Source organism: Hesperophylax consimilis, chromosome 9 (genome assembly GCF_061612785.1).
Source record: "Hesperophylax consimilis isolate HC1 chromosome 9, BYU_Hcon_1.0, whole genome shotgun sequence".
NCBI lineage: Eukaryota > Metazoa > Arthropoda > Insecta > Trichoptera > Limnephilidae > Hesperophylax > Hesperophylax consimilis.
Window position 1 is genome coordinate 12425014 of NC_142844.1, and position 20150 is coordinate 12445163.

At 33.9% G+C, this 20150-nt stretch overlaps 1 protein-coding gene across 1 annotated transcript; it reads left to right on the forward strand.

Annotated features, from left to right (window-relative positions):
• Positions 1-8132: 8132 nt before the first annotated feature.
• LOC149420928 (lysine-specific demethylase 5-like) lies at positions 8133-11144 on the forward strand. Its single transcript, XM_089635295.1, has one exon. The coding sequence runs from the start codon at positions 8475-8477 to the stop codon at positions 10869-10871; it is 2397 nt and encodes a 798-aa protein (XP_089491421.1). The 5' UTR covers positions 8133-8474; the 3' UTR covers positions 10872-11144.
• The last annotated feature ends 9006 nt before the right edge of the window (positions 11145-20150 follow it).

Sequence of the window (20150 nt, forward strand, 5' to 3'; positions counted from 1 at the left end):
ACTAGGTTAGTGGAATAAACAAAGTAAGTACTTACAATGAATTTTTAAATTACTTATTTATTTTAATCATTCAATTAGGTATATTTTTGCAGACATACTATGGCGCAACAATTCCTTGAACTCCTTCAAGAACGATCTGGGGAATTCGAAAATTTTCACCGAATGTCATTGCGTGATTTTAATCTTCTACTTTCTAAAGTAGAACCTATTATCTCCAAAAAAGATACGCATTTAAGAGAAGCCATACCTGCTAAAATTCGTTTAGCAATTACTTTAAGATTTTTAGCAACTGGTGACAGTTATAGAAGCCTACACTTTTTATTTAAAATTTCAAGCCAGTTAATTTAAAAAATTGTGGTCGATGTCTGCAAAGCTCTTAACGAGGTTCTCAAGGAGGAAATAAAGGTAACAGTTTAAATTTTAGTATACACATTTATTGAAAATTAAAATAATATTGTAATCCACATGTATTGATTTACAGTAGGCGCCACAGTAAGCTACCCCTCTCTCAACTTTAATCTTTGGTAATAAGAAATATACAACGTACGTGGCGTACATGAAAGTAATGAATGTTTATAACTGTGCTTATTAATAAATAAATTACTTACCGTACTCATTGTTGTTTTACATTTGTACACCCGTCCCAAAAAGCTATCCATATAGTCAAACGCAAACCATACTGGACGATAAACATCGTCCACGCCGGCACCAGATTTGATTGAGGCTTCTCTCTTTCTATGGTAGCCCCGGTAAGTCGCGATGAGCGATTCCTTTTTTTTTCAATTCTCCCACCGAAATTTGTAAAATATCTTGAATGCGCATCCAAGCATCATTAATTTTGTTTTTATCTTTATTTTTTGTTTTTATATTGTTTTTGTTTTTATCTTTATTGAAAGAAGGGTAAATGCAGGTAATTCCGTTAATGGAGGACTGAACGCCGTCGGCGCTAACAAAAAATTGTCCAAAGAAGCGAAGTTAGCAGTCCACAACGGAGTGCTGGTACCTACCCTGATGTATGGAAGTGAGGCATGGAACTGGCAAAGAGAGGATGAAAGTAGATTAAATGCTGTTGAAATGAGATCCCTGAGGCGTATAATAATAATAATAATAATTGGATAATTTGTAAAGCGCCGTTTTTGTGAAAAATCACCTCAAGGGCGTATGTGTTGTAAAACCATGTTTAAAATGTATAAAAAAAATTTTACTTGTTGAAAACACTATCATTATCGATTTGCTTAATAATATTATCATTATTTTAAATTAATAAAAAACTACACTCGGCCTTAAACAGAGTTGGGTTTTTAAGTTCATCTCCATATTTGTGACGTACGCTATGTGGTGTCATTTTAAAAATGGATTTAACTAGACAGGGCTAATCTAGTATAATACATCAATGGCTGCAAGGAATTGAAAAATTCCGTGAGAAAATGAACAGCCCCTTCAATATAGAGCACAGTGTCTACAGAGTAGCATGCTTGCGTCGGTACATCAATCTTCGAGAGAATCAAGTTATTTACCTTCTCTACTTGTTCGTTAGTGGGTGACAGAATTGCTCTCTCTTTGAACCAAGGTATAGTCTTACATCTTATGTCATTAATTTTGGGATAAACATTTTTGACCAATTCTCGAAGGTCATTAACGAAAACGAAAAGGTTTTCACTGTCGAGATTAATTCTCCCATTGTATTGTGGTAACTGCTCATTCCCAAATTTGAGCAACAACTCTGCAAAAAGCCGTTTTCATGTGTGGACAATAAGACTCTCATATTGGTTTTAAGTTCCAATTATTTACTCGTATGAGCCTTGTTTATGAGGTAAATGTTTTTCTGTACTTTTAAATGGAATACTCTATTCACTATATCGTATCTGTATTGTGTAGTTAAATTGATGTTGTTATTTTCCTTGATTTCTGTCCAGCTTGGGTTACTTGTTGCAGTTATAAAGATATAAGATTTCGATTTTTCATGCAAATATCGAGGCGCACCAGTCCTGTGAACGATGAAGGTAGTATAACCAATTGTCCAATTTCGCTGCTGTGTTAATTCGACCGTAAAGCATCCTGGAGATGAATGTAAATCCTGCTCTCAATTTATTTTGGTAGTTACGAATATAAGCTAATCGCTCCGATTCAATTTTTGCGTATTGATCGACCAAGTATTGATTCGTTAACATCCCATATTTAAGTAAGGGTTTAAAATTGTTTTTTATTTATCCGATAGCAATAGTAGTTCATGCATGAAACCGTTTTATTGCGCATAAATTGTTTAAGAAAAGAGTGTAGTGGTTCGGGTGGAGAAAGAATTTCCTCTAATTTTACTTTTCCCTGTGTGCGTGTTGCTTATACCTTCAAATTCGTCCTTCCATTTCAGAACAGAGCAATCAATGTTCACCGACAGCAGACATTGTACATATTGAACCTAGAGGATCATTTTGTATTCAATTGAAGAATCATAATTCATAGCAGCATTAACTTTATTTGAACACAAATTATTAACCCTCATGGACCGGCGATTATTTCGTCTATTTCGATCGGTGAGTAATCGATTTTTTTCTTTGTACGGAAGATTCTCTGGCTCTCTGGGATCCTATGCCTATTCCGATCAAGACTAAGGCGAGACTCACGTTCAACGGACGATTATCTATCTCTTCGTAGGAATTAACTTTTACAGAAATATCCATTCAAAAACCAAATTTCTGAAATCATGTAAAAACCGAGTAAGTTTGTTTTGTATTGGCCATTGAATGATGATGATGATGTTTTTTTACGTAACTCAACACAAGATTCAGGGGATTTTGCGTGATTATACAAGTATAAAAGAAAATCCAAGTTTTTCGGAAATCCAACGTTTTAACGTATATATTTCAGGTAAATAAGTTAATAAGGTAAAGGAAAAATAAATATTCTTCCATGGAAAAATATTGTTCGATGTGAAAAAAGAATGGATTTTCTAAAAAATATATAATTACAAACTTATATATATATACACTTTCATAGAATGAGTATGTATAATAAACATAAACATATGAATATTAGTAGACCTGCCCTAAGTGATTAAAAGCGTATTATCCCCACTCCCCATACCGGTTCCATTGGAGCCGGCTGTGCTCGCGTATGGCCTCAAGTGAAATTTGAAAACGTGACGTCATCATTCTTGTGCGAACTATGGTCGAGGCATCATCGGTTCATTTTACGAAATAACACGGCAAAATGTTGACTTGTGCTATGAAAACTTGTAAAAATAGATGTGAAAAAGAGAATAAACCCAATTGTCGTGTTACATTCCATATATAAGCATTATTTTACTTTATTTTAAGCATATTCACATCGTATAATATGGATCAGTTGTAGAAACACATACTATCACATCGAGAAACGTCTGGACGCGAAACACAAAGCTGGTTGGTTGCTGGGAAGTAAATTATGAACATTTATAAAAGTGTCTTAACTAAATACTTAAACGAAATATTCGACTCTGAAAATAGAAGAATTTTTTTGCCGAATTTGGACTTCGCAAATTTGTTCATAACGTGGCGAGTAATTTGCGCTCCCATGTAAAAATGTCTATTCATTCAAAAGCAGATTTTACTTTTATGAAAGTTCTATGAGGCGGATGTAGCGCTATCTGTTATTCAACAACATAAATAATTTCGTTCTGTTTGAAATATGTTCTGTTCATACAAAAATTCTAAAATCACAATAAAAAAAATTGTAGGTTCGTGATTAAAAAATGGGAGGTTGGGGGTAGAAGGGTGAAAATTTGGGGTTATAGGTATTTTTTGATGCCAAATAAAAAAATACAAAAATTATGGTAATTCTTATTCAAAATAATTTTTGTCAAAAAAGTAGAAACAAACACCCTAATCATCTAACGGTATGAAATATACTTGACGACCTATCCTTATACCTAACAAATATACATAAAAAAAAATTGTAAAAATCGACGGAGCCGTTTCGGAGAAGTGCGACCAAAAACACCGTGACACGAGATTTTTATAAGTATACATAGAACGAATATATATTGATAATATTTTGTGCACGTATTTCCACCTCCGCCGACTTAAAATTATTGTTTCCAGTAGTAATTTAGTTGATATCAAATAATTTTATTGTATATAAATGCGTATTATACTTGCAACGGAATTCGGCATCTTACCAAATTGTTTATATGAATTTCGTAAATGATTTCGATACCCTTCAGTATCTTTCCATATTGTAATGATATCTCTCTCAAAATAGTATTACGTACATCTAATTCAAATTTTCTTAGAATCTATTTTCCAACCAAATATGATGTTTTTGTGCTTTTTCAATTACATGTTCTCAATTAAGTTCCGCAAAATATCAGAAATTATAGATACGCACGCACGAGTAATTTCAGCTGATGCCATCTTGATTATCAATATCGGTTCGAGTTAAACTGAAACGTTTGAATAAAATCTTGTTCAATTTCTGTCGTTCAACTAAAATCGCATGTCTGAACCCGCCAGTACGCATTACTCTGCTCGTTAACCAATACCCGTCCTCTATTGGGTGCCTGTAAACCGTTTAAAGAAACGTTTCCACGCGCCCGCGATTGATCGCCCATAAACCGATGCAAAGAAACAATTTTTTTTAATCTCTTTTCCTTTCAAAGGTTTGGGTTGAGTGCAATCCATCTCTGAAATACAACATAATACACCTAATTTTTTGAACGTAGAAAAAAGGGAGAACCCTTTACCGTAGTGAATTATAACTCGTGAAACAAAAATTTCTTATTTTTATAACGTGTCTTTACGCTGGTAATTCAAAACCGAATGTTTACAATAAAAGCTGGCGATGGGAGTATGCCATCCCCATTTTTTTTACATTAGCTTCACAGAGGAGACCATGAGGAAAAAAAGTCTCTCAGGGCTGAAGTCATCTTTGGAAATGCTGTGTGGAGGGTCTTTTTAGGGAAAGGAAGGAGAGGAAGTTCTGGGAAGGTATGAGGGGTCGGTAGGAATCTGTGGGTCAATGTGTTAAGAAGCCATCCCTATTTTCTCCACAAAGGAGGCCCTGAGTACAGGGGTGGGTAGGAATCTGTGGGTCAGTGTTTCCAGAAGTGACGGACGTATGAATCTATCACTTCCACTGCGGTGCATGGCATTTACGGTTAACATAAACGCCTCTAGTAACCTTTTATTTTGAGAAACCGGAAGGCTTTCGGTTTTTTTTAAAAGAAACTGAAACTGAAATGGTAAGTTCCTATCTACTCATGATGATTTTTGTTATACAAATAATTAGGTACCATAGAAACAGCCTAAAAACATAGATAAATCAAAAACAAAATGATTTTTACGATATTCTACAGTAAAATCAATACATTCTGTGACATAAATAAATGTTCTATGATATTCATCTACGCATACGCATTTGACGTGAGTGGTTTATTTACTTTAACTTTATTTTTCTTGTCAGTGACAGCGTGTGGACAGCGTCTATCGGTGAGTGGTTTATTTATGTTATGGTCTATGCACTAGAACAAAGGCGTCGAATTTAGTGGTTGTCATTTGTCATTGGCTAGAAAATTACGCCAGACACGAGAGTGGTATATTTATGCCAGACACGAATTTGACCATTTGACTATCTACATGCACCTACATGGGTACAAATCATAGATATACTACGTGCAATACGCGTGCATTATTAACAAACTTCGATTTACAACATTTACAAAATATGTTTTACTTTTTAAGTTTATATAACATATAACTCAATGTGTGAGGTAGATTTTACGAAAATTGAACTTTCCGGATGCCGAATAAGATTTTATAAATTTTAAAATATAAATCAATAACAGTGTTTGTACCTAGGTAGGTACCTGTTGGGGAGAAATAATAACAATAGGTAATGATAAATTATATAGTGAGTCATTCATTCTTATTAATTTGCTCATCTACAATGGCGTAGTTGCCTTTGGACCATAGGTACGTAGGAACATTATTTGCAAAAGAAATAAAATGTGATTTATCCAAAAAACACTCACCTTTTAGATAATGTTATGTACCCTATAATATTAATGTTCCCTACTTTTATATCGTACCTACTTGTATTATCCTATAATATTTTCATCACCGAGAAAGATCATAAAACACGTTAGTAGAGTATTTTCACCATTATGAGATCTTCTGTTATAGGATGGTTCATATTAACCTCGCTCAAAAATACATTATTTTTGAAGGGTACCAATTTCGAACACTGACTAAATTTATAGCCGTCCAGATGAAGAACGGCTGTGGTAATGCATAATAGTCGCCCTAAACATCCATATTCAAATTTACGTTTCGTGATGCTGCAAAACCTTATATTGACGACAAAACTTTCTCAATCGGATTAAACTAATATCGTTTCCATTAATATGCGTCTATTGTTTTCTGTGTTTTTCAATTTAAAACCAAGTTGTCTTATGACCTTCCTTAAATGACTTCCAGAAATAGAAATATTCAAATATGTTTTAATACTTCGTGAACTTTTTTACTCTTATATTTTATATGAACGTTGTGAATTACTTGTCGAAATCTTCAAAATTAGTTTTCATACTTAAACGTGGAAACACTTTTTTTTGGGAGAATTCAGAATAATTCTAGTCCATCTTTTTTTTCGCATCTAACGTTTTTATTGATATCTCAGATACGCTAGTCACTTTTAATCAGGTGTAAGTTTTTGAAATGTTCCATCTCATTAGTAATAACTTCCGTTGGTTTGTCGTTACAAAGGAATACTAAGTCCAAGTTTTGCCGTGATAAAATTAACGAAAAATATAACTTTGAGAACATCCTATAGTTTTGGTCGAAATGTGTTTGTTTGAACACGTGCACTGCCTGAACCAAAGAGTATGGATACTCCTCCATTGATCCTAGTTCCATGGCCTGAACGCATCGTCCAGCCAATGATGTGCCTCGAACGGATACTCACACAACTACGCGTTCGTTTAAGACACGGCCTCCGTACAAGTATTAGTAGGATCTCATAATGCTAAAACTAATCTACCTACCTATGTTAGGTTCCCAAGAATAACCATATTCTTAAACTATATCATCATAATATTATTATAAGAACCGAACATAAGTACATTCGAACATACTATAATATAAAGCGGACGCGTGTGTATGATAATTATTACATGATGTTATGGTAATAATACTCGTGAAAGTACAAAGTAGTTACTCAAAAAACAATAAAAAATGGACTTTTAGGTCCCTAATCTGCTTGATGCCAACGTTTTTGTTTTTAAATTCAATTGTTGGGTTGGTAATGTCCCAAAGCGATTTTTTCGCAGAATCCAGGATTGGTTAAAAGATACTCAACGTCATTCCCTTTTCCTTGGTCTGGTCGGGGACCCATTGCTTCAGACTACAACAATAAAACACTAAAATATTATTCCTAAAACTCATTTTTCTAACCGATAACAAAATGTTCGTACATCAACATCAACCGTGTTATGTTTCAAGTAACCTTTTAATTATGTGTTCTTCAAAAATAATAATTGAATGATTTGTATAGCGCCGTTTTTATGAAAAAAATAGTCTCAAGGGCGCCTTATTAGTATTACGTAGGTACTACGATTGACAAACCCTGGGCCCGTTGATGTATCCCCCCTGAACCCCCATCTCGGTGTGTGCGCGGTCCTTTATAAATTATTTCATGAAACGAATGTGGAGTCAGCTGAAATAATAATGCAAAATAGCAACATGCATGGGGAAAGTATATATACTATTATGAAGTTGACATATTAAAGGAACTATTAAAACCACGGAATAAGATGACGTAACTCAAGCTGATACTTTTGTTACTATCGAAAGTAGTGTTTTTGATGTGTACTATAACCTTTTAACCATAAATAAACCACTATTTTAACATTAATTTTTGTTCCCAAAAAAGGTTCGTGACAGATTACTACAAAAATGTATTTCGGGAATTAAATTGACACTTATAACTCCTATAATACGATAACGATATTCAAAATATTGTTTAATGAAATGCTTAATTTAAATAATCATGTTGTGCTTATAAAATGCTCGTTTTTCAATTTTTTTTTACACTTCATCACAACATTATTGGACCACTAACTCAAAAGTTTTAGAGCCACTGTCAGTGTTGTGTAAAATTGATTTCAAGATGGCCGCGGTGTAGTGTGAAATTATAAATAAATAATCTTATATAGTTAAAAAGTTTACCCACGCAAATTGTGGTCACAAAAATAAAAGTCGATCGTACATTTTACACTTACATACACTTTTGTGAAGATAGTTAAAGGGATTTTTATGTGTGTTTCAGAACTGCGTGCTGCCATTTTAATGTGACAGGAAATCACGTAGCTTTCTCGGTTGTTCTGCGTCCCTGGATCGGTGAATCGGATCAGTGCTGTTAAAAGTATGTACGCGATCAGCTGTCGACAAATAGTTTAGTGATGTGCGCGAGGAATATATAATTATTTTCCATTTCTGCGATCTAAAATGGATTGGAAATCGGTTGAAAGAAGTATTTACGCGTGTCGAAATGAGTTTGACTTTGTTCCACCTCCCGAAGCTCCAGTATTTGAGCCCACGATAGAAGAGTTTTCCGACCCTCTTGGCTACATCAATAAAATACGCCCGATTGCAGAGAAAACGGGTATTTGTAAGATCAAGCCCCCTAAGTATTGGTCACCACCGTTTTCCTTGGACGTTGATAAACTTAAATTTACTCCAAGAATACAAAAATTAAACGAGCTTGAAGCCGTTACCAGGCTCAAATTAAATTTTCTGGACAAAATTAATAGGTTTTGGGAACTACAAGGCCATCCATTGAAAATACCATCTTTCGAGGGAAAAAAGATAGATTTGTTTAGTTTATACCATATAATAAAGCTAGAAGGAGGTATAGCTCAATGTACAGCTAATAAGGGATGGAGAAAGGTATCTTCTTTGTTGGGTTACAATCATGGACCTCTCTCCTTGTCCTTTTTAAAGAATACTTACGAACACATTCTTTTACCCTTCCACGAGTTTTGCTCTGAAGAAAAAAATATAAAAACTGAGGAGGATAAAAAATTAAAACTCGAAGTTGATATTGACAAAGAAAAATTAAGTGCAGTCGTTGCAATTGACGCGGTGGCGATTGACGCAGCTGCTTACAATCCTTGTTCCAGAAAGTATGTAAAGAATTCGAAGACAGAAACTGAATCCAAGGAAGATTTAAGTCGAGAGCTGAAACGGCTACAGACCTATGGCGCCGGACCCAAGATGCCCGGGTGTAATGTCATCCCTTCCATAACCGATGATAATTTGGGCAAATTTCGTAAGAGAACTAAAATTGAAATAGATCCACTGGCGATATATCACTGCGCTGTATGCAAGAATGACAATAGAGATAATGAATTGCTCGTCTGTAATGGTTGTTCGGAGACTTACCACACATTCTGCTTGAAACCTCCGCTGAAGAGTATTCCCGATGGAGATTGGCGTTGTCTAAGCTGTATCGCTGAAGAATTAAAAAAGCCAGATGAGGCGTTTGGATTTGCGCAGGCTGAAAGACAATACACTCTGCAAGAATTTGGGGAAATGGCCGATACATTCAAAAAGGATTACTTTAAAATGGATAGTCACTCTGTGTCCACGGTGCTGGCAGAAAGAGAATTCTGGAAAATAGTCTCCTGTACAGATGCTGATGTGATGGTTGAATACGGTGCAGATCTACACTCCATGGATCACGGTTCCGGATTCCCTACTAAATCATCCATCAATCTATATCCCGGTGACCAAGAATATGTAGACTCCGGATGGAATCTGAATAATCTGCCCATTCTGAACGGCTCTGTATTGAGGTTTATAAACACAGATATCTCAGGAATGACTGTTCCTTGGATGTACGTCGGTATGTGTTTCTCGGCTTTCTGCTGGCATAATGAAGATCATTGGAGCTACTCCATCAACTTCCTTCACTGGGGGGAGCCCAAAACATGGTACGGAGTTCCGGGTAGCAGCGCTGAAATGTTGGAGAAAACTATGAAGAGTGCCACACCGGAATTGTTTCTATCACAACCTGATCTCTTGCACCAGCTTGTCACCATAATGAACCCAAATATCCTTATGGATGCCGGAGTACCTATCTACAGGACTGATCAGAATGCCGGAGAGTTTGTGGTCACTTTTCCCAGGTCTTACCATACAGGATTCAATCAAGGATATAATTTTGCAGAGGCGGTGAACTTTGCCCCACCAGATTGGCTGCCTATGGGACGAGAATGTGTTTTACACTATAAAAGTTGGAAACGACTATGTGTGTTTTCGCATGATGAGTTGATTTGCCGGATGGCTTTGGACGGTGACAAGTTGGATTTAGCCGTGGTGATACCCGCTTTCAAAGAATTGTCTTCAATGGTGGAGGGTGAGAAGCGGCAGCGAGGGATGCTGGCCAACCGCGGAGTGAAGAAGTCCATTCGCAAGGCTTTTGAACATCTATCAGACGATGACCGTCAGTGCGTGGTTTGTAAAACTACCTTCTTCCTGTCGGCTCTGGCTTGCGAGGCCTGCCCCAAGATGATGGTATGCTTGGATCATGCCACGGACATGTGTAAATGCAGTTCAGACAATTTGGTTCTGTTGTATAGATATAATTTAGACGAACTTCACATTATGTTGGAAACTCTCAAGCTAAGACTGCAGAGTTTTGATAAGTGGATGACTGCAGTGAAATCAATTCTCTCTGCGACACTGTCGCGTAGAGGCCGCTCCGAAAAGTTGAAGCAGTTGGTTTGTGAGGCGGAGGAACTCAAAATACCTAAGTGTAAATTATATCAAAAATTATTAGATGAACATTGTAAGGTCAGTAATTATGAAACTGTAATAATAGAATTGGATGATGATGAGTAAGAATCGTCTCCTCGCCTTCTGGGGTATAATATAACCTTAAGTACAAATTTCTGATTCAAACAGTATTAGCCGTTAGATCCCCTACAATCCTTATTTTTGCTTAAGCTTGCAAATCTTAGTAATAAATATTTGTATTACTTATAATATGTTTTCACATGATAATTTACCATTTACAATAACTAATTTTCATACAATAGGATAAATAATAAATATTATTATTACCAGAATCCATCTACCATTTTTTAACTATATTAACATTCCTATTTAATATTTACAAACACAATTTGAATAAATGATGCAACATGATTTGCATACCATGTATTTTATTAATATAAAAAAAATTTGAATTTGAAAAAATGCAATCCTATTATTATTTGTTCTTATCTAAATGTTCAAAACATAATTTCAATTCATATTAAATCTAAACATATACCTACATTTTGCAAAGAAACATTATTTGAAAGAACAGCTATTTCTACTAATCTTTTAACTTACAACTTGGAATGTAATACATATTTGGCTTATTAATATAATGCCATTTTAGTGAAATATCACCTCATTATCACAATGTTCATGGTTATTTATTCCATATAGTCAGGTGATCTACCTGTAGTACATGTTTAGTTGAGATTTTAGTGTCAGATTTCAATAATTCCCAGATTTCTTTCTATAGCTTGTCAGCCCCACCGATCGATATATAATTAATGAATGTATTTTTTGGAATAAATATAAACTTTTATGTATGGCTCTAAAAAGAAACACATCCGATTTGAAAGTGTTCATATGATTAGGAGTATGTGGCAAATAAATATAATCTTTGTTTACTTGATTAACCCTTTTACTCTCAGACTGCCGATTGTGCTAAAATGCTCAGACGACCGATTCATTGGTGAACCACACAGTCGAGTCGATTATTTTTTTATTAAAATTAAACATAAGAAGTATTTAGTAGAATTCTCTTTTTTTTAACAATATTTAGACAGTTAATAATAAAAAAGAACACAAGATTCTTGATCCAAAAGTCAGACCATTTGGACGTAAATTTAAAAATTTCGAAATTCGAAATATCGGTTCAAATTCAAAATGAAATGGAATGGCATTACATAATGTCAGGCAGTGTAAGAGAGATAAGAGTATGCAACTATGATTGGCTGTCTCGATCTAAAGTCCCTAGTATAATGTGTAAAGTGGTATTATGGTTGAAAGGTCCTAATATAGTGATGAAATTGGTTTTCTATTTTAAGGTGTGTGTGTGCATATTATCTAAATATTATAAATACATCTAATAAATCTTTGAGAGTAAAAGGGTTAATAGTCCTCCATAAAATGTTAAAGCATGGCAATTTAATAACATGAACTTATTGGGTTTTGCATTCAAAGGACTACAAATTCTTAACCTAAAATATAAACATGCAACTGTATTGCAGGTATAAATGTATACGAAAATTAATTTTTCTTGTAAAATACAGTGCGGCCCAAGTTCTCCCTGAAATTAATCTTTAAAAAGTTGTGTCAAGCACGGGGTTACAGATATAATCGGGCAAACTCATATGAGAGTCATAATTTTAAGGTGTGATTGAAACGTTAAATTTATTTTGATTGCAGCAACCCACGGGAAACTAACTGCATTTTAACCGTTTGAGTGCCAATCGTCGATTTCCGTCGATTGCGTCAGACGTGTTCTGATTCGCGTGTACGTCGGTACGTAAAATTCTCATTTTTTCGAAACGCCTGGACTTCGGGATCCTCCTCCGCGTGATTCTAAACCTCAATTTATCTTTAATAAAACACCGAAAAAATCATCGAAATCCTTGAAAATTCAAAGAATTTATGGGGTTTTAAAAAAATATATTGTTTTATAAAAAATAATGTTTTTTTGGTGGCATTTTACAAGCAACTGTATGAATTTTTTTGGCTCTCAAACGGTTAAAATTGAGTTCCTTTTTCAAATAAACACTAGAATTTAATATGAATTTGATCTCAATCACTGTTTTGCAGAATATAATATGAGAGTGGTTTGTTGCTGTTTATAACTGAAAATGATTTTTTGTGTATATAAAAAAAAAAATGTAAGTGAAAAAAATATTATGATTTTCAAAGTTTACAAAATGAGCATGTATGATTTTTTGTTGTGTGTTCTTTAAAGGCTTGCCATATTTCTTTAAGACACCATATTAAAATTATTACCAGTTTCTGGGGTATTCCTTGGAATCGACCAACCCGGTTAACTTTTTTTGTTGTTTGTTTTTGGGGTGTTATGCCGTGTTGCGCTAACTCCTTCTTTAGCCGACAATTTAACAAAAATGCTTTTGGCCGTGAGAATCTAAAAACTTACCTAACCCGGTTAACTGTTTATTTTATTCGCTGTCCAATTTATCAAACCATATTATGTATTTCTTTGAATACAATGCTTTCTTCTAGATATTGAGTTTATCTGTTTAAAAATGCACGGGAAATGGCTGGTGTAGGTCTAGATACTCAAAAGCTGAGGCAAAATCAAATGCTTCTAAAATTCCAAACTTATGCAATAGTTAATTTAAATTAATGATTTCACCTCACAACTATTCAATAGAAAATTATGACTTTAAATTGATACGATTGATTAGGCGTTCAAATTGATAGACCAGATAATCGAGGAAAAGAGAACAAACCAAGTTGGCGCGGAGCGAGGATGCGGCTTGACCTTCTCCCTTTCTGTGATTTGTTAATAAATGAATCGGACATTATTCAGGCAACTCGCATTGTAATAATTACTATTTAGTCCTCGAAAATAAAATCTGCATACGAATTACTAGTCCTTTTTACAATGGTGCGCAAATTGCAGGTTGTGTAAAAAATTTTACTACAAAACCCAAATCGGGTAAACAAAAGTTCGGGCTTGTTTCCAAAATTGAATATTTTGTTAAACTATTTAGTTAGACACATTGTTATAATTTTCCCACCTGTTGCCAGGCGGTTTGGTTAAAAACGAAAATTCAGATTCTGCGCAGAAAATTCCCACAATGGTCGGCGCTTCAGATCGTTGCCTTACTTTAGCGAACTTTACTTTTCTGCGCTGGGTCTGGTTATTTCAATGTGCGCTCTTCGGCGGCCTACTTGCCGATAACACTCTTGAGCCCTCATGGTGCCAAAAATATGGTCATGCACTCTGACTCCAACTCGTTGAAATGATACCCAGATTTCATATTAGGACAAGCCTATCAATTTGGATGTCTATGGTATTTACGAAACTTTGATGTATTTTTACTTTAACTCTAATTCCTATGTATTTTAGGATTACTAATAATTATTGAAACATTATAATTCCCTTATAAATTGTTATTATAAACTGACCTGACAGCCTGACTTTGCTAGTTTAAGAATGTTATAGAATAGTATGAATTGAGATTTTATATGTAACATGTATAAACAAATCATGTTTTGAAATATACAAATATTTTTCCTAGCATTCCGACACCAAAATTTATATCAAATATCTTAACAAATCTCGCTTAAAAGAAATGGCTGCGCCTCCTTTTTCTAACAAAAGTAAAAAATTTATTTGAGGCCAAAATACTTGACCAAACTGAATAATTCTTTTTTTTTTTTTTTTAATCAAAAGTATAGCAAATATCTAAATGTGTAAAGTTGCCTCTAAAATTGTGAAAATCTATTTCATCAATGGCCTTTATGTTGTAGTTTGAAACACAAATAAATATAGTAGCATATATCCTTCACAATCCCCTTGAATAAAAAAAATATTATTCACTTTGGTCGGGCATTTTGGCCTCAAATCTAAATTTAAGTTTTGTATGAAAAAGGCCGCTCAGCCGTTCCTCAAATACTGGAGGATATCTCAATCTCATTGCTAATGACCTTAATAATAATAATGGACATGTGGAGGGCTAAAAGAGAATCACCATAATATAAAGTAGCAAAATGACTGCTTCTGGCAATCTGTACTTACAGACAAGAAGACAGTGTAACATTTTTCAATTAACGCCCGCCGTCCCATGGGACGGTAAGGAATCAACATAAACTGAGTGCTGTAAGACCCTGTGCAGAAAGTCCCATTACACTACTTTAGCAAATTTTATTTTTCGTAACACTTGTTTTTATGTTGATTCCTTACCGACCCATGAGACTAAAGCCTAAGTTATCAACATAATGTATGTGCATCCATTGGAAATAAAATATATTTATAGATGTACAGCAAATGAAGAATAATTAATTAATTACCAGAAAACTATAATAACTTCTGGAGTGTTAAATTGTCATTTGTGTCATTCTAATAGATATTTCTTCAAAATATTATTTTGCTTGTAACTTTATTAGGTCTCCAAAATACATAAATATTATCACCTAATTATACTTAGATATTGCGAGTGGACCGCTTTCTGAAAATGTGAAACTTTGCATCACAATGCTTTTCTTTTGGACAAAGGCACGAGGTTCCAGAAAAAAGGGACGGTCCAGTTCAAAATGGTACATTTGAATTTTTTTATTCTGTTTTATCATTCTCCTACAATAATTTTGAGGTTATATCAACCCAGCGATGATAAGGCACCCTTTTAATTGAATTACAATTTTCTTCTAGTCAAATCGCAAATGAAAGTGGCAAATTGAAATTAAAATTATATCTCTTCATTTTGAACAAGAATGTACATTATATTCATATTTTTTTATTTTATCTGTATCTGGCTTGTAAACAAAACATAACTTTTTATTTCATTCATTATTCCACATTCAATTTATTGTAGTTTAGCTAAAATTCATAACCTTGCCAATTCTTTAGAATTTTCTTGCACTGAATAATGGGTAGGAATTATTCTACAATGTAAAACTCATGTATTTTTAATTTATTGTCCATTTGCCAACAAAGCACCCAAAACATAGATAAGACATATCTGATTGTGATTATCAAATAATAGCTTTGCATCTAATTTTTAAAGCAGCATATCCTAAAATATTAATTATTTAGATTGGACGCCGCCGATCATATGGATATTGTCCTGGTTGTGAAAGATCACACGGACTTACCTTTTTTTATACTGTATGTAGCTAAAATAATAATTATAGTTGAGACCTAATGCTGCGTATAAACAGGACAAAACTTCCGCTAGCCAAGCCACGAATTATGGGAAAGGAACTAAGTTAACCGCAAGCGGCGTTTGCTTTGTTCCTTTCCCGTAATTAGTGGCTCGGCTTGGGGAAATTTAGTCCTGTTTATAGGGTTGTTTTTTTCATTGACAAAATGTTTGCCATTCTTTCCTTTCATGTTAAGCTGTTAAAATATTTATAAACGCATCAAACATACTTGCGTTGCAAACATTCCAATACCAAAAAGATCATCACCTCATTTTATATTGCCTTCCATTGTCATAGGGATAAATGCAAAATCCAAGTGTCATAATAGCAGTTAGTTCAAAAAATATGGAACGCAAAGCAGAAAAGTGTGAATATATGAGAATAAATTAAATGTAAACAGGTAATATTTTAGTATTAGTGTGAATTTTTGTATGTGATATTTATTCCAAATTTTTATGTTATTTGTAACCGTCTAATCTTTAAGATTGATCCTTCTTATTTTATAATTTACTGTTTTATGACAGGAATATTTGTATGATCACAAAATATGCAATTATGCGAGGAACAAAAGTATTCCTGCTATATGACTCTTTATAATATAGCCTATTTAGTCTGCTTCTAAAATATGGAGACTGAAAGATAATTATTTTGTTTAAGGGCGATTTGCACTACAGGTCATTTGGTTTTATATTTATTCAATGCATAACCAGGCGAATGTTTCATATCTACCGACTTTGTTTATTTTGTCACTGCAGTCAAATAATAGAAAACGTGTTGATATAATAATACAGGCTTGTATGTATTTGGGAAGCATAAAATTATGTACAAGAATATCAGAACATAAAATGCTTCAACTTTGCCTTTAGTGTGAACTGTCCATTTTTATTTCAAATTACTGTGTTATTGTAGCTATATTTCATAGCATATTGTTTAATGGTTGTTCAAAACTTTGCAAACGGCTATGCATTATTAAAAATATAAAACACCGAGATAGGTACCTACCCAATTTTTTTTACCTACAATTTGAAATAAACATTGCATAATTTTTCGAAGAAAACTTCTTCTAACTGCTTTTCACTTTGTGATGGCATTATTTATTTTTTATTAAAACACAAATAACATTGTTTACATCACTTTATTTCGATACAAAATCTCAACATGTTTCATGAACCAAGTTCACTTCATCAGGAGCACAAGTATATTAAGTACATGTTGAGATTTTGTATCGAAATAAAGTGATGTAAACAATGTTATTTGTGTTTTAATAAAAAATAAACATTACATACCTATTTAGAAAATAAAATATTCTTATAATGATAACATTAATAATGCTATTTATGTTCAATAAAAATTGTACACGATTTTCCTTTCTTTAAAAGTAGAAAATGCCATTTTAGTATGTAATAGGTTATTTCTGTTTTATTTGTAATTTGTAAAGACTATTTTCACTAGAATAGATTTAGTATTTTTGAAAATGGCTGATTCACAGTATCCGTTATCATTATCTTCACAATCATGTCACATTATGTTGTTTCCACTGTATAAAATATTACAGAGAGGATTATCATTAAATAGTGAGTATTGTATTTTCAAGTATTATTTGTTACCTCTATAATAATTAGATTTTTTCCTCAGTCAAAGGCGTAAAATGTAAATATTGTCATTTATTTTTCGTCAATAACAGAAATAATGGCAATTTTTGTTTGTCTCTCAAATTAATGAAAATCCTCTCTATTCTTTAAATGTATAACATCTTCTTTCGGGTTTGATGTAAAATTTCTTCATATGTAGCAATTTAATAATGTCGATGGGGAAGTGGAAGTATGTGATTCAAAGTCTATTTTATAGATAATAACAAATTTGTGCGTATATGTATGTATAAATGTAAGTTGTAATAAATGAAAATTCTACACACAAATTAAATTGTTTTTCCTTATTTTATTTTCTTTTTAGTTGGTTCAAAATCGACAGCCATTCTTATACCTGGGTTAAAGTGTAGTATTGCCGCCATTAAGATATTTTCACTGTTCCCAGATATTAGGATAACATATGGACATGTCGGAAGAGTCCCACAAGTCGCAGACGGAAGTAGCTCTATCTTTTGTCCCAGTACGTAAATCCAAATGATAAGGTAGGTGTCGATGGTACTTTTTAAAAAATTTTTTTTTTAATATTAACTCCACATAGGAAGCCCTGAAGAAAATAATTTCCCTCAGGGCCTATGTCATCTTTGGGGATGCTGTGTGGAGGGTCTTTTTGTGGAGAGGAAGAGTGAACATGGGTCTTGAAGAGTCCCATATTGTAGGAGGGAGGAAACACAGAGGTCGGCAGTTCATTCCACAGCCGAGCTGTTGAACTTAAGAACGAATCGTAGAAGCGACCCGTTCTCATGTGACAAATGTCAACCGTGTACAAATGTTGGGCGCGCGTTTGGCGTGTATCCCGACTACGCACCGGTGCCGAAGGGATCAATGACGCTAGTTCCTCAGAGCATCTTCCATTTCCATTGTAATACCGATAGAACAAGGACAGCATACCTACCTGACGCCTGTGCTCTAAAGATTGTAGTCTGTTTGTTAAGATTGGGGAATCTATCAAACGGACCGCCCGTTTTTGCACAGAGTCAAGGGTTTTTTTCAGGTATTTAGGGGCTCCGGACCAGAGATGGCTGCCAAATTCGACAGTAGGGCGCACTTGCGATTTGTATAGGGTCAGCAGTTGTGTACTATTAAAGTATCTGCGGGCCCTGTACAGTACGCCCAGCTAAGCCCAGGTACTTGTTGTACTGAATAAATATAATTGTTTTTTAGACTTGATTTCTTGATACCAATAAAAATAACTTGGAGCGGTGATTTTTTACAAAAACGGCATTGCATAGATCATCCAATTGTTACTATTTATTTTATAGATTGTTTACCAAAAATGGTTTTGTTATTTTCGGAAACTTCAAAAATAATTTCAATATAATAATATAATGTACCTAACAGTCTCAGATCTCAAAACATATTGCGCAGAACAGGAGTTGGAACTTGGAATGATACAATACGATACGGCGCCGATAATCGTTATCAAATATACCGATACTGGTGATACTAAATATTTTGTAATAAATCAGTCATATCAATATCAGAACATAATTTGGTAAGCATCAAACATACTTGTCCCTTTCGCTCCCATAGGACGTAGGACCTGTGGCAAGGAAGCATCGGTTCTCCCATCCTAACTCTCAGAAAGTATGTTTGTCTCTTTCACTCCGGTAGGACCCATGGTGTGTGGCATTTAGCAGTGGAGCATCGGCTCTCCCCCTTCCACACTTGGAACGTATTCGATAACTCTAATATCTGTGGATTCCATATCGATATATCCGATATCTGGCGGTATGGTGATATTTTCACTGTTGCAAATATATTAGGCCCAGGCCTATTAATACTGTAAACTTAAATAATATCTAGCTGCAGTGTGATAAAAGACATTGAATTATTCTGGAAATATATATAAAAAAACATTGAAACGTACATCAAAATGTTGACTATAAATGTAAGCATAATAATATATGTTGCTGCGAATAAGTGAAACTTTTAGATTTTATTATTCTAAAATTTGAATCTAAAACCTACTTACCAAAAGGCAGAAATCATAACCATTAAACCCGCAGAGTGCAGAGGCAGACGAAATGAAACAAAAAAATACAAGAAAGAAATATTGTATTTAATTACTTGGAAGCTTTTAAAAAAAATGCATACAAACAGTGTATATTCTAAGAAAATAATATTTCCCCCATGGGAAAAATTCTACCATTCATTTGGCACAAGTTAATTGAGAAAAAAGTCTTAGGATGGGTTTTTTCACAAAATATGAACAAATCAACAAATTTAAAAGTGGATTTTCACGATCAGTGAAGGTTCTATTCAAATTCTGTTCTTATATCATTATTGGTCAGTTGTTTCACAAAACTGAAATATTAACAGAAATTTAATAGAAGCTTTACAAAACTTGAAAATCAACTTTGAAATTTGATAAATTATTCAAATTATGTGAAACAACCCATCCTAAGGACGAGTTGACGGGATCTCATCCTAATTCATGAAATTTAAATGATCATTTTCGGGTTCTGTGAAACTCCTATTCAAGTTCTGTTATTATATCATTATAGGCTAGTAGCTTGACAGAACTGAAATAGTAACGAAACTTTAAAAAATCTTTCACAGAACT

Excerpts from the sequence above, each read along its gene's own strand:
- LOC149420928 (XM_089635295.1), top strand. The coding sequence starts at position 8,475 with ATGGATTGGAAATCGGTTGAAAGAAGTATTTACGCGTGTCGAAATGAG.